This window comes from Apostichopus japonicus, chromosome 7 (genome assembly GCF_037975245.1).
Source record: "Apostichopus japonicus isolate 1M-3 chromosome 7, ASM3797524v1, whole genome shotgun sequence".
In the NCBI taxonomy this organism is placed as follows: Eukaryota; Metazoa; Echinodermata; class Holothuroidea; order Aspidochirotida; family Stichopodidae; genus Apostichopus; species Apostichopus japonicus.
In genome coordinates, this window is record NC_092567.1 from 25,406,515 (window position 1) to 25,422,068 (window position 15,554).

At 38.9% G+C, this 15,554-nt stretch overlaps 1 protein-coding gene across 1 annotated transcript; it reads left to right on the forward strand.

The window, feature by feature from the left end:
* The first annotated feature begins 811 nt into the window (after window positions 1-811).
* On the forward strand, window positions 812-9,604 carry LOC139969880 (uncharacterized). The gene is made up of 5 exons (XM_071975237.1): window positions 812-1,005; window positions 4,027-4,205; window positions 5,214-5,388; window positions 6,576-6,821; window positions 7,260-9,604. Exons 1-5 carry the CDS (start codon window positions 906-908, stop codon window positions 7,589-7,591), a joined length of 1,032 nt encoding a protein of 343 aa, XP_071831338.1. The 5' UTR covers window positions 812-905; the 3' UTR covers window positions 7,592-9,604.
* Window positions 9,605-15,554: the final 5,950 nt, after the last annotated feature.

Consider the following 15,554-nt stretch of genomic DNA (forward strand, 5'->3'; position numbering starts at 1 on the left):
TGTTTTTGGTTTGTTTGGTACTGGTCTATAGATACGTTATAGTATATAGTACCTTTCTGTGTGTCCTTTTAAAGACCCTAGATTCCGGGTGAGATCGAAATACGTAATGAGTTCCTGTATTAAATAGGTAATGAGATTTAAAAATACATAATGTACGATAGAATCAAATACGATAAAGTAAAAAAATTGTAAAATACAAGTATACTACGCTAAAATAAAATTACGTAATACCATGTTATACGTAATGAGTTCCTGTACTAAATACGTAATAAGATCTAAAAATACATAATGTATGATAGAATAAAATACGATAAAGTAAAATACTATAAACTAAAAGTAATACGATAAAATAAAAATACGTAATGAGATCTAAAAATACGTAATGAGTTCCTGATTTTATAACCCTGCAAGTTCTTTAAGTATAGTTTCTTTAGCGTTTATGCACTACTCGCATATTATGTGCAAGTACGTGAGAAAAGTTAATTATCTATGAATAATTCAAGGGATATGATAAAGGTTTCACTTCCTGATAATTTTAACAATTTATATGGAGTTTCTTAGGAACCATTAACATCCTTAAAGAATAACCCAAGGCGTAGGTATATATAGTTTAATATGTATATCCTTAGAAGATTTGGAGTGCATGCTCAAATATTTTATATGCTTGGTGAAATAAAACAAGCAACAATAATGAAAGTGATATTTGGGTTAAGCACTTATAAGACATTAGGGGCAACGATAAACAGAAACTAATATCATATAAAGGCATCTGTACTGTAATAGCCTATGTAGCAGCTTAGTTTACATTACACGCTTTATTGCTTGAACGTTACTGAGTGTTACAGTCTTTTTGGCCATACTATATCATTATAGCTTTTGGGTTCTCGTGGCTGCAAGATATCATCATGACTAAGGTAGCTTACATTGGCTTTCTATTAATATGCGCTATCCAAATCAACGTGCTTAAGTGCAGGGCTTACGTCACTACATCTACCAAAAACGAAGGTAAGAAGTACTAAGAAACACTTCTTTAGAAGATTAAATTAACATTAAAACAAAGCCTAAATGAATATGATGAGTAGATGCTGCTATCTTTTTTTCCCCGAAGTAACAGTTATCAGACATTATTAAGACATCAATCTAAGTTTCTTTTCTTGAAATTACATTCGTCAGATTCGATATTTATCGCTATTTGGCTAATATGAAGGGAAACAACTCTTGTCATTATATTGTATGTATGTATTTTAGATCCTCCTGCAAGCAGATATTCGCGAAGAAGCCATCATTGGCTTATAAAAGCCGCAAGCTGACTGAAGTCAGTCTCTTACATTCATATTTAACGTCCATGATTATGAATTGTAAATTGTCAACAACTCTGTAACTGGACGACATACATTAATCTTGGAGTGACTCGAACCGGGGACCTTATGATTGAAAGGCACAGGCGTTAACCACTGAGCCTGAAACTAACCCACTAACCCTAAAACTCGACTCACGAATGTGTCAGTCTACGCACGACACACTTGACTGTGTATAATCAGGCGCGTATCCAGGATTTTCAAACCCGGGGGGCGCGAATTACTATCTAAGCGGAGCGCCACCATCGGTTGGCGCGGAGCGTACAAGAAAATTTCTTATTTTGATACCCCCAGATCACCGGAAACGGCACTTCTCGGGCTTGAAATGACCAACCAGATGTACACTTTTTGCCTGAGAACCAAGTATTTCCTAATAGTTTTTTTTTTCCATCCATAACCTTTTTGAAGATTGTCAACCCGGCACACATCATGTTCGACCTGATCGCATCTCCTGTGGGTCTTTGCTTTTGTAGGTGATTCTACGTCGCGGCCCACAATACCCGTCAGCCCCACTTTTCAAGGTTTTAAGCCCCATATTTGTTCAGAATTTGAAAATTCACATTTCTCGTGAATAAACTCACTTGAAAACATACCCATAATGTTGTACAAAATTTCATCTATGGACAACCAATGTAGAAAAACTTCCTTCAACCCCTAACAGAGCGGTCAAAATTGCACGAGTAGAGGGAAGTGTGATGCAGAATGTTGGTGAGAAATTTTCGAAAATTCCGACACAGTTAATTTATTGGTGTAGAAATATTAAAACCTCTTATAACGGCTACTATAAAACTTGGTTGAAGGAAATGAAAAAATAGCAGATATTTCCGAAACCGAACACTATACACATAGGCGTAGGAGGCGCGGCGGAAGTGGCGGAGCTAGGGGTATTGGTCAGGAGGGGCGAGAATGGTCTGTAGGGGCGCTTTCAACACTATCTAAGCGGAGCGCCACCACTGGTTGGCGCGTAGCGTACAGAAAATTTTTGAGTAAAGATACTCCCTAGATCGCCGGAAATGACCCTTACCGGGCCTGGCTAATTTGCAGATGAACGAAGAATAAATAGGTGTCATCTCCAAATTACACCAACAAAATGTGACAAATGTCAATAAGTAGATGAGAGCGCAATAAAAAAGTCAATAATCTAGAATAAGTAAAAAGTGGTAAAGAGCTGAAAAAGGCGCCAGCAGTCCATTTGAATCCGTCAGGGGGGGGGCATGCGCCCCCTGACCGTATGGACGCTGCGCCACTGCGCGGCGGGGGTGCAGCCCCTAATTCGCCATTACTAATGTAAAAGAGAGTTTTGACATAATTGGACCTGCTTTTTATACATCTACATGAGACATGTCGTTGTTTACATTAGCATCCCGCGGTATACTGCGCACTTTTAACGGACCGTACGGTACATAATGGCATGCGATGTAATAACCGATGCTTGCTTATATGATATCGACATTAACACGTTGAACGCGCGCTTAGCGCGCGAAAATTTTTGGTTATTTTTGCAGGCAAGTCGGACAGTTTTGAGGCTTTTCATCCTGGAACGCCATTTTCATGCTCACTGATATGATGTGATATCTGCTGTTTGCGTTACAAATTCGAACAGGCGCGTAGCGAGGAATTTGCCAAGGGAGGGGCGAAGCCTGTAGGCAAATTATCTCAGCGTAGCGCCACCATAGGTTTGCGCGAAGCGTACAAGCAAATTTTGGCCGAAAATGTCTCCCAGATCGCTGGAAATGACACTTCCCAGGCCTTGTAAGTTGCATCTAAGCACTTTCTATTTTGAAATTACTTAGCGATATCATTTAAAACAATGCTGAATGGGGGGAGGGCGGGCGGTCGCCCCCATCCCAAAAGTCGTCATGTTCCCCTACGACACGGTCGAGTTCGAGACCAGCCACAGTTGGTTTCATAGCACAATTCTACACACGCGTTATGATAGACCATATATAGTATATATAGATCATTAGTGAGAGAGGAAAATGGAAACGTCAAAAAATGAAGTTGTCGGTGTAAGGGGTAGGGTGAGTCACACTTTTACGAAATCATTGATCCGTCACTGGCTACCCTTCAGCGCTGTAATGATGTCACTGTTGCTCTTTCTCTTCCCGGTGTCTTCGCGTTTTTCTTTTACTCCCTCCTTTTCTCCTTTTTCTCTCTTTCTTCTTTTTCTTTTCTCTTCCTTCCTCTCCTCCTCTTCTTTTTTCCCCTCTTTTTTCCTTTTTCCTTCTCTTTTTTTTTTCTCTCCTCTTTTTCTTACCCGGGGGGCGCGCGCCCCCAACGCCCCCCCCCCCGGATACGCACCTGATAATATTCAGAAACCTTTTCTATACATTTGCCTCTGAAGAGGAAATATGAAGTACGGTACATGTTTGAGTTGCAAAACGAAGTTTGCACGTCTTTGAAAGTTTACTGTTCATATGCATGTGTTTATGGACGATACCTCTAATGCGGGTATAACTGAAACTGGCCAATATTCTCTCAAAGTAAACTAGTTTTCGTAAATATTACCCACGTTATTGTTATACTTATCATACACCCAATCTAACCATCAGCTTAATAAGTTATTCTGTGCTCTACATCTGAAAGAAACAATACCTGGTGCTGGCCATTTAGATCTGGCTATTTCAATGCGTTAACACATTGTATGTTGCCTTTGTTTTAATTACAGGTATTGTGTATGTTGATTCAGAAAGACCCATCATGTCAAAAAACTTTCCCCGGCAGTACCCAAACAACGAATATATCAAGTACCATGTACAAGCGCCATCTGCTAAAGTCATCAAATTGGAGATTAAACATTTGGATGTAGAAGGAAATATGACAGGAGGATGTCATGATAAGTTAGAGGTAAGAGGGTACAGTCAAATAATGACGTTAAAAATGATAGTCAAATATAACTGAAGGATGAATTTATTGATAATTCACATGTAAGTTGAATATTCTGACGAATGAGTTTAATGATACGTTGGACAGAATGACTTTAATGTCAAAGCAGTGATAATTTCTATTGTTTTATTTCTTCAGATTTAATTGGTTCAGTTTTATTTGCCTCAAAACATTTTTCCTGCTTGAAGGTCTTTGCTTTGGCTTACTGAACAGCTTTACGATATATCCCTTAACCTACTATAGACTGACGTTCTGACATGGACGGAAAATACAAGATTCTGTTAAATACCTCCATTGAATCGTGCAATGTCCCTTTTGTTTCATTTCTGCCATTTACAGTTTGGATATTTAAATGTAATGGAATCTGCTAACAGTGAAATGAGACAACGTACACTACCTAATGCCTGCTGTGCAGTATATTTAACTTGACTAGATAGTATCAATATGATATATATTGGCGACAATCAGCATGCAGTAACTGTGAAATCAGGGGTCTTCTTAACAGCTAAGCAGTCGAAACGAACGCAGCACATCAAGCAGCGAGGGAAACGCTTCGTGTATGAGCATTATGTTACAATAGTCTTGTTTATTTACAAGTGGATCCCGGTATGGGATAGGTCGAGGGAAAATAAAATAATCACAAGTGAATTATGTTCGATCTGAGAGAGAGAATCCTTGGTTACTTTCACTCAATCCCAGGATTTGAGGAAAGGAGGGGGTGGGGTGGAGTGAGATGACACAAAAGCAAATTTAGCCGCTGTCAAACCATCTTTCATCTCTTGAGACATTATTCGCCACCATCCATTTTGGGGCATATAAAATGAATTATAATCTTTACTAACCTCAGGCCTAACCTCTCCCTTCTACCAGTAGCTATATGGTGACACAGCTACCAAGTTGTATATCGTTAAGCATTCGTACTACTACTATACATGCATAACATGTAACCTATGTGACATTTGTATACAGATTTCAGAAGCTGTCTCGGCTAATGAAACAACACTTCTAGGGAAGCTGTGTGGTTGTTTTTTAACATCTCCGATCTACAGTACGGGTAATACAATGGATATCATATTCGATACCGACTCCTCTACGACTCAGACTGGATTTTATGCATTGATTTCATTTTGTGAGACAAATGGTCGTAAGTTCTTTACGTTATAAGGCTGCTTTGTATTTTACTTAGGCTTGTTAGGGAATATAATTGACATCACAAAACGCAGTGTGGATATTTCATGACACTGCAGAACAATTGCGAATGGTAATACCTAATTTTGATTGGCATAGATGTAAAGATGAACAACAGGAATCAACTGTTAAAATCTTAACCAAGTGTGACTAATGTATAACTTATGTATGACTCCTGAGGGACTCATACCTGACTCACATATACAGGATATAATTATGAATCTATTATGACGCCATTATGACTCATTGATGACTCACATTATGACTCATCAAATGTTTATGAATGAGTTATGAATGTTTCATGTTAAAATCATATGAGGTTCATTTATGGATCATGATATAGGAATAACGGATTTGATTTGAAAATACCTACCACAATATTCATTCTCTTGCATCAGGTATTCTGTTCCCTTATGAGTTTGGTTTTTCTTTATTTTCATATATATTTGATAGGTGCAGCTTTCAAATAACAGGAGTTACTGATTTAATTAATAATTCTAAGAATGTGTTGTTGTATAAACAATACTTTATGAAGAATGGTATACGTAGTCTTTTAAAGTATTAAAGGCATTGAAGACTCGCCCCAAACCGCGTGCCGCGCTCTGAAAAAGTTAAATTTCCGTTTACGTTTTCTTCTTGTCGCTACAAAATGCAGACAGTAATGAAACGTAATACTTCGTTATCTTTTATCTAGGCCTGAGATGTCCACGCTGCTATGTACACTGTGTTGTAGGTATTGACCGTAGCTGATACACTAGTGTCTAATTACCGACGGTAGCAAGCTGTGTGTGTATTTTCTGGGATCGATGGTGGTGTCTAACACTTCCGTTACACCTCGTTCGAAACTAGTTCAGATTACCGGCATGAGACGTTTCTTTGTCTCACGAGTCTTCACACCCTATAAACACAAAGATAGAGACAGTTAATACGTTATTTTTTATTTATTACCACTGAGTTTTCATTCCTGAAAACCTTTGTTACTCACTCGCTTGAGTTACTCGTTGAATAGAAAATAATATCCTTTGCAACAAACACACGATGTAACAACTTTCATATTATGTAATTACACTTAATTAACTACAATCAGGTGCTAACTTTGTTTTGGTTGCTGTTTTTAATCTGAAATTCTTTACTTACAATCAGAGCCTACAACTGGAATAGAGTTGTCCTTGCTGCTATCCATCGGCAGCCTGGTTATTACTTTTTCTCTAACCATTGTGTCGCTTCTTCTCTGCTGTCGATTCCACAAGCGACTTCTGCAGCTGGAACTTAAAGTAAGTGGTCGCAATGGAACAAACATCGAGGCTAATGACAATAAATACCATCCTATTAGTGACAACGACCGCAACAAATCTGCGAACAAGCCTGACGAAAGTGAAACCATTGGAGGTATTGTGACACTGTTTTGGCGTTTTTTAAATATTAATCATATAGGCTACTAGTAGCAAGGTGAAAAGACACCAAATATTTTAATATCAGCTTGCTGATACCACGGACCTCAGATAAAAACATGTTTTTAAATTTATCATGGTCAATATATCAGATATCAAATTGTTGATATTATCAATATACGGTAATAAGATGTAACTATCAACATTATCAATATCATATATTAAATTATCAGTTGGATTAATATCAGCAAATATTTTGTTATTATCACTATTATCAAAATTAGCTATTGATTCATGGTATATTAGTATAGTATCAGATAATAATATGATATATTCAGTATGAGATATTAAGGTCAGCATTATGCACATTTTCCAGGCTATATTAATCATCATAATGTTGTCGAAGTGAAAAGGTGCTCCTTTACACATATTGCAGGGTATATTCGCATGAGATCATCAAAGACACATTTAAAACAAGGAGTTAAACCACAGGAGGAGGAGAAAGTGTACGATGTTCCCGATACCTTAATTGATGAAAATAAGAGCCCAGAGAGTTCACCAGCTGAGTATGCGCAATCTCTTTTTAGCCACGTCGAAAATCAACAAAGATCTGGTGACCTTGTACAGGAACAATCTACGCTTGCGCAATATGCACAGCCTGGAAATATCATCCCAAACGTGGATCTACCAAAGGCAGAGGACACGCTAACGCCAAACACATATTACTCACCGGAAGCTTTTGCTGCAATCGAAACCACTACGACATAGACATGCCCAGAGTACCAGCTGGGTTCATTCGAGACATTCGCTACAATAAACAACAGAGAAAACAAAGTTAATAAACAAACAAACAAATTACAATTTAAACACAATTAACACAACTGCAATTAACAACAACAATTAATACAACACACAACAACAAAATAAATACAATAAACAGACAATAAACACAATTAAAATAAACACAATTAATAGAAAAACAAAATAGAATAAAAACATTCTTTTCTTGGAATATGATAGGAAAAGAAGTGTCAATTGTCAAATTTATTTCGGTTAATGAACCTGTTCTATACTCCACAAGAGGTTCATAAATAAATTAACATGATGTTGTATTTAACAAAAAAAAAAAAACATATTTTGTTCCACATACATTGGATATTTATGTCTTCCCTTAATAATTATATCTCATGCATGAAACATTTGGCACAATTTGGTGGTAACATTTGTACCCTGAGTGTATAGTCATACCTTTAGTATGCATGTACTCATGAATGCAGAAAAAAATGAGTTGGGATGGCATGCATTTCCTTCATCCTTCTTTCATAGTTATCAGGAAATATTATAAACAGATGTTGGTAATTATGTTCAATTAAGTATACATCCGCACATGTTTCACTTTCTGCCTATTATTTAAATACACGCATTAAGTAGTATTATCATCGTTACCTAAACCACCATCAGTACAATATGAGATATTATGTACGGGGACTAATGTCATCCCTCTTTCAAGACACTCTGTATTATATTCCGAATCCGACCACGATGTTGAGCCCGCCGTCTTTACCACCATGGTTTTCGATGCCGTCAATGTATGAGACAGGCGCCCTCTTTCATTTGACTCCAATGTTTTTGCTTGAACTTAACATTCGCTGAATCTCTGCAAATGGGTCAAAATTTGGCCAAATAGCACATCATCATGATTGTGTGATATTTATTTACTACAAAATATTGAGAAATAAAGATTATTCAGGCCATCGAAATTGAATGCACGATAAGGCTCAAAGTTTGAAAACAAGCATGGTAGTGTTTTTGGCACATTATCAAAGTAATTGGAGCTATGTGTGTTCGATCAAATCCATGGGAACACCACTGTTACATTCTCCAGAGATACGGTAACTCTTTCCTTTACAATAATTCCTGGTCTTCTGGAGGGGATAGGCAGTGACGCCCGACGCAACAATACTTATTTTATTTTACTTGAAATGAATAATAATGTATTTCATACATCACCAAGATAAGTTTAATTTTCACCTGTTGACAGAAAGCGAATTTAACTGTTACAGCCGCGGTAGATCTTGGGAACCACACAGAAAACGCACTCAATGGTATCGATGTAAATATACATGTTTTCCATATGCCTGATTACATCAGTATGAATGTGTGACTTAATTGACATTTCTCGCTCACTTTCATTCAATTTTAAGTTTTCAAGACGTTTTCCTGAGAGTTCAAAAGCATCATAAAACTCATTATTGGTGACTCATTAAAAGTTGATTAGCATGTCTTGTTTATTATTTGTATATTATTACTAAGGAAATGTTTTCCATGTTGGTATTTGTATATGTCTCGTGCTGACAAAGAGAACACAAAATCACATCGTATATGGCTCAATGTTGTAAGCTTTGATGCATATGCTTAATATCACGTGACTGATGACATCATGCATGACACTTTATTGACATGTCTTGTTAATATGTATATATATACCTATTGAAACGTTTTACTATAGTTTCTTCGCCTGTGTAAACTAAAAAAATTAAGATATAAATGATTGACTGTGACTGTTCGAGTTTTCACACTTTATTATTTGTTATTCGTGTTTATGGCTAAGAACACATTTTCTGAGTTTTTACTTGTATCTCGTGGGGTCTATCAAAGAGCAGCAATTTGAATCCATTCCAGAATTAGGAGTCAACCAGCACTGTGGGATGGATATGACAAATGACAAAGGGACATATGCAAGGGCGTAGGAACCGGGGGGCTGGGGCGCCAGCCCCCAGTGAAAAATATGGGGGCGGAAGTATCATTCCGCCCCCCCCCCCGTTTCGCAAGTCAGAAAACCCCTTTTTCATTTCCAAATGAGAAAAAAATCTCATTTGGAGCACCAAATTGCATTTAAGGCCAGGTGAAAATGCAAAATTCTTTACAAAATGGAGTGGGAGTTGAAGTGTGCTATATTGCACAAAATTGCATCTGAGGCCACCTGGAAATGCAAAAAAAAATCCAAAGGGGAGGGGGAACCCCCTCCCCTTTGACCCCTCCCCCAGGCCGGCCATCAGTCTTCAGCCCCCCCCCCCACTCAAAAGTACCTTCCTACGCCACTGGACATATATACCGCTCTACAAAATCAACTACGGTGACTCTCACTTTACAGAGAAGTCTGTATTCATACCTTACAAGTCAAACACCAATGCATCACAGGGCCAGAGTATAGGTTCTAACATGAAAAAAAAAAAGCAACAACATCTCTTTTATTGAGAGTATAAAACTGATTCACTGCAACGAGAACAACAAATCAAGACAAAATAAATGAAAATATATGCAAGGTACTATAAGAAGGCATAATTAAATAATGTCAAAAACGGCCTTCCAAAGATCGATGGACGATATACCATGGAGTCCATGGACGATATACCACAACGGACATGAAACCTGCCTCCAAATATTAAGGCCAACATTCATATCGAATACAAAATATGATAATAGAACTAATAGAGCTGCATATCGATAAGAGCTCTTGTAAAATGTGTAAAAGCTCTTGTAAAATGTATTTCTGATTCCTCAACATTGTTATCAGTTGTAATTTCTTCTCACTGCTTCTTCGTGGTTTCAATCTTTCTTTAACTATATTCACGAATGAATAATGATGTAGCTGATCTCACAGCATTAGGAATATATCTTGTAAAATGCGTTCCGTTAACATTTTTATCAGTTGTAATATATTTTTATTTATTCTTCAGGGTTGAATTATTTCTTTAACTATTCTCAAGTGCCTAGTCTGATAAATTACTATATATACTTTCATCCAATGTATTCCAATCATTGAATGCTTTACAAAGACTCCTCGCTGATGAAAGTGGTTTTGATAAATTAATTTTATCATTGAAGGTGTAGCTTATCTCACAGGATTAGGAAGATCTAGTACAATACGTTTTTTTTATTATGTTGATATCAGTTTTAACATGAGATTGTTACGTCAGGGCGTTGTGGTCAAGTGGTTAAGGCAGTGGACTTGTGATCTAAGGATTACAGGTTCGAGCCCTGGCCAGATCATTACGTCGTGTCCTTGGGCAAGGCACTTTATCTCCATTGCCTCTCTTCACCCAGGTGTATAAATGGGGACTTGCAAGGTAACTTGTAAATATAGTTGTTTGCGCCGGTTTGTGGCTGCACCCTATGGGAAGTCCCCCGGGGGACACGTGGTTGTGGTGTACTGTGGTGCCCCAGGAGAGATTGATCGAATTGTGCACACTTTGGTGTGTAGGTGTGACAAGTTACCAATGTCCAGGGTTAAGTTGTAAAGTCGTGTGAGAAGGCATTGGCCCTGAACAAGACTGTAAACCTGAAAATTAAAATTAATTACTTTCATCATCAGTATTATTAGTTTTTTATCAGAAATGAGCTTACTATTCCAAAAAATAGTTTTGATGGATTTATACATGTACACTGGCGGATCCAGGGCCTTTGTTTGGGAGGGGCCAAAGTGGCATTAGAGTGATATGGGGGAGGGGTCTAAAGGGAGGGGGTGCCCCCCTCCCCTTTTGGAAAATTTTCTATTGCTGAATGCCCTCAGATGCAATTTGGTGCGACAAAAGTGTACAATGGTGATGTTAATTTACTTCTAAAAAAATGTTTCCCAGGTGTAATTTTCTAAAATATTTATAAAACAAAGTTGGGATCATCTTTCTCAAGTAATTTTATTTCTCATAGGTTATGAATTTCTTACAACCAGCCTGTAACTGCAAAATAGTGTTAAACTGTAAATCCTCATGCTCATACAATTACATAGCTCCCAACTCTTGAGAAGGCAAATGCTGGTCCATGCCACGAATCGCCGTCCTGGGGGAGGGGTATAAGGGGAGGGGGTGTCCCCCTCTCCCTTTTGATTTTTTTTGGAATCCTGGTGATGCCTACATGTAAAATGGTGGCACTTAGAAAGGCTTTTGTCACCCAAAATTTTCTGAGAAATATGCATTTTTTGTGTGTGTAACATCAATAAATTGAATAGTAGGTGATAATTCATTCTTTCCCGTGGCATGCTAGCCCCAATGAAAAGAAATATAGGCTAATTTGAGGTTCAAATGATTCTGTAAAGGAGGTTTTATACTCTATTATGCTAAATGCTAAAGAAATGATGGTTGCTAAGTCAAAATTTGATGCAAATTTTTTATGTATACTTGACAATTACAATGCGGTTTTTTTCGGACGCTTGTGCGGGTCAGCGGGTTTGGGTGTTAGAATGCGGGTCTAATTCCCGCGAAATGCGGGTCAGTTGGGAGCTCTGCATTTAATTTTAAACCAGAAAACGAAAAGGTTTAGACTAGTCTACCACTGCTATTCCTCTCGATTTTTTAAATTTCCAATCATATGATTTAGCGAATGTTCGGAAACACTTTTTGGCTCACCTTTGGGGGGCTATGGTCCCACTTGGCCCCCCCCCCCTTGGATCCGCCAGTGTACATGTTAATACCTAGAACTCCAAAGACGAGACATTAAAGTGAGGGCGTCCCACAGGTACACATATAATTGTTTTGCCAGGAGAGTAAAAATGGTAGTACAAAGTCTGCATTTAAATTGCTTTGCCTTTGTCCTCTTTTGCAATTCATGTTTTGTCGATCAGGCGCGTAGCCAAGGGGGGGGGCGAAGGGGGCAGCCGCCCCCCCCTTGAGCATAATTTTTTTTTTTAATGTTTTTATGATATCGCTAGTATTTTCAAAAGAGAAAATGCTAAGATGCAACTTACAAGGCCTGGGAAGTGCCTTTTCCAGCGATCTGGGAGGCATTCTAAGCCAAAATTTTCTTGTACGCTTCGCGCCAATCATGGTGGCGCTACGCTTAGATAGTTTTCAATGCCGAATCTACAGTTTCGCCCCTTCCTTGGCATATTCCTGGCTACGCGCCTGTTGTCGATAATCACGTTTGCTTTGATAACTACTTTGCAATTGTGTGTGCACTGTGTTCATTTGTTTTGTATCCGTACCGCAGGGGCGGATCCAGGGGGGGGGCCCGGGGGGCCCGGGCCCCCCTTTTTGAAAATCCTGATTTTTTTTTTTTTTTTTTTACCGCGTTCGAGGGAAAGGGCCCCATGCGTGATCAGTGGCGTAGCTACGGGGGGCCTGAAATTGCAGACATGAGATCCATATTTTCAGGCTAGGTACATGCTGCTAAGAATACTCGGGAAGTGCCGTTTCCGGCCATCTGGGGGTTTGTAAAGCCAAAAATTTTCTTGTACGCTCCGCGCCAACCGATGATGGGGCTCCGCTTAGATAGTCTTACGTTCAGGCGCGGCTGGACCAGTCAGACCCCCCCCCCCCGTCACAAATCCTGCATCCGCCCCTGATATGTCATTGAATATTCCACAAAACAAATTTTTATGTCCACAAAACTGTCAAAACATGATTTTCACTACTGGTAGAGATATAAAATATTGGGAATTCTGAATTTCCTGCAAACATGCGGCTGTGCCTGTTCAATACTCAGTACTGTATCGCCTTAAAAAATGATGAGTGGAAATAGTTTCTCCAGGACCGTATCGTATCGTGGGTATCGAGTGCGTCTGATATACGAACGTACGTAGTACGTACGTACGTACGTCTATGATGATATGCACTGTACTGTACTGATAAAAACATAGGTGAATTTCACTCCATGGGAGTGATCACTGAGCACATTCCGGTATAAGAGTGAATTTCCACTCCATTGGAGTAAATCTTAACTCCTAATAGAGTTATATTCACTCATATTAGGAGTGAGGGTTAACTCCAATAGAGTTAAATTTTACTCTTAATTTGAAGTGCGCCGAGTGATCACTCCAATGGAATGAAATCCACTCATTTCTTTTTAGAGTGTTGCTAGATATATGAAGAAGAAATTTACATACCAATACATGTTATCGGTCATCGATTGGCACAAAAAGCCAGATTCTGATGACAGCTGCCTCAAGAAACCCAATAAATGGCCTAATAAGCACCGAGCCACCAATGTGGACCATTACCAAAACATCGATGCGTGTTAGTCTTCCACCCCCTTCCTCTAATGCTATTTAAGTCCACATGTGGGCATATCCTGCAAATCTACCGGTAGCCCACAGGGGTTTGAGTTGGGAGAAAGGCCTTGACAGCTTGAAACGACAAATGATGCCATCTTCCCTCAAGTTAAAAGTCTGGCTGAGTTGGCAAGGCCAGTCAGCATGAAAGAGAAAAAAACTTTTTTTGCATTTCTGTCACCAAAGTTGCACATCTTTTTGGTTGCTATTTTGCCTCACAGGTGCCATCTCCTGCGATCTGGGGGGTGCTGAAATCTCAAATTTTCTCTGTACGCTCCGCGCCAACCAAGGTGGCGCTCCGCTTAGATAGTAAACTCCGCCCCCCACAAGAAAAAACAGCCCCCCATGGCCCCCCACTCAAAAAATCCTAGCTACGCCACTGTGCGTGTAATTTTTTGTAAAATAAATTTGCAAAAAGAGTACACCATCATTCTGATAAAGTGAAGGTGAGAGGGGCACTCTGACTGCATCAATAGTCTCCATCTGGAAGGGGCATCCAAGATGAAATGGCCTGGAGTAGCCTGGTAAAAAGTAGTTTGCATCACCACCTACTCCCCAAAGACGTAAATCCCAGCTCATTGGTCGAAATTGCAAATATATGCCCGGCAAACCATGAATACATGATTTATTGGAAATAAATTTTACTCAAAACTTTCACGAAAAGTAGCACCAGATTGCACCGAGGACCTCCATATTTTTTGAAATTTTCCAAAGGGGAGGGGGGCACCCACTCCCCTTAGACCCCTCCCCCAGGACGACGATTAGGCATTTCCCATCTGGGCCCCCCCTTCGGCGAAATCCTGGATCCGCCACTGCCGTACCGCGTGAGATTTGCATGGGGCTCTACTCATAATGCATAAGGTTGGCATGCAATATACATTTATGAGTAGTCAAATGAAAACTTTATTTTGGAAAACAAAAAAATTAAATGTGTTCCTTATATGTCATCTACCGTACAAGCAATTATTTCGTAATAGCTATATATTCCTCTTTTGTTCAGCCAACTTACGTTACTTCTGTCGACATAATTAACTAACCTATAAAGCAGGGGTTCCCTAACTGGAGTGCAAGAACCCCCAGGGTGTGCGTGATTCCATCCCAGGGGTTTCGTGAGACGTTTCTGAAAGTCAAAACTGGAGTACTTTTTGTTGAACTAAAATCTGATATATCATATAATTTAGTAATGTATACAAATGTCGTACCTATCGACAAACTCTTTTCGCGTTCCATACGCATATGTTGCCTTAGTAGTACCGTACCATGCATGTGATACTTGGTCTTTTACGAAGCACTGTTAATAAAATTATAATACGCATAACACTGTTATGCGTATTATAATAATGACTCAGATCGTGTCTCGAAAAGTTGGGGGTTCGTGGACAACTTTGACATCCACAGGGGTTCGTGAGGGGGGGGGGTAACCCTGCTACAAAGCTTCAGGTACATAGAAAATTATTGAAGGGTTAACAATTCTGTATCAAACACAACATACTTTAACATTCAAAGACATGCTAGCTATATAATATTATCAACATTTACTAAATTGTAATAGTACCAAGTACAATTGAATGTTCGTTGGATTGTTTTTCTACCTACTGAATGGTTTTCTTTTGTAACATTGACTATCAGTGCAGACCATACGATTTGAGTAATCGCAACCTTTCTGAGAAATAACAATGTAGCCGT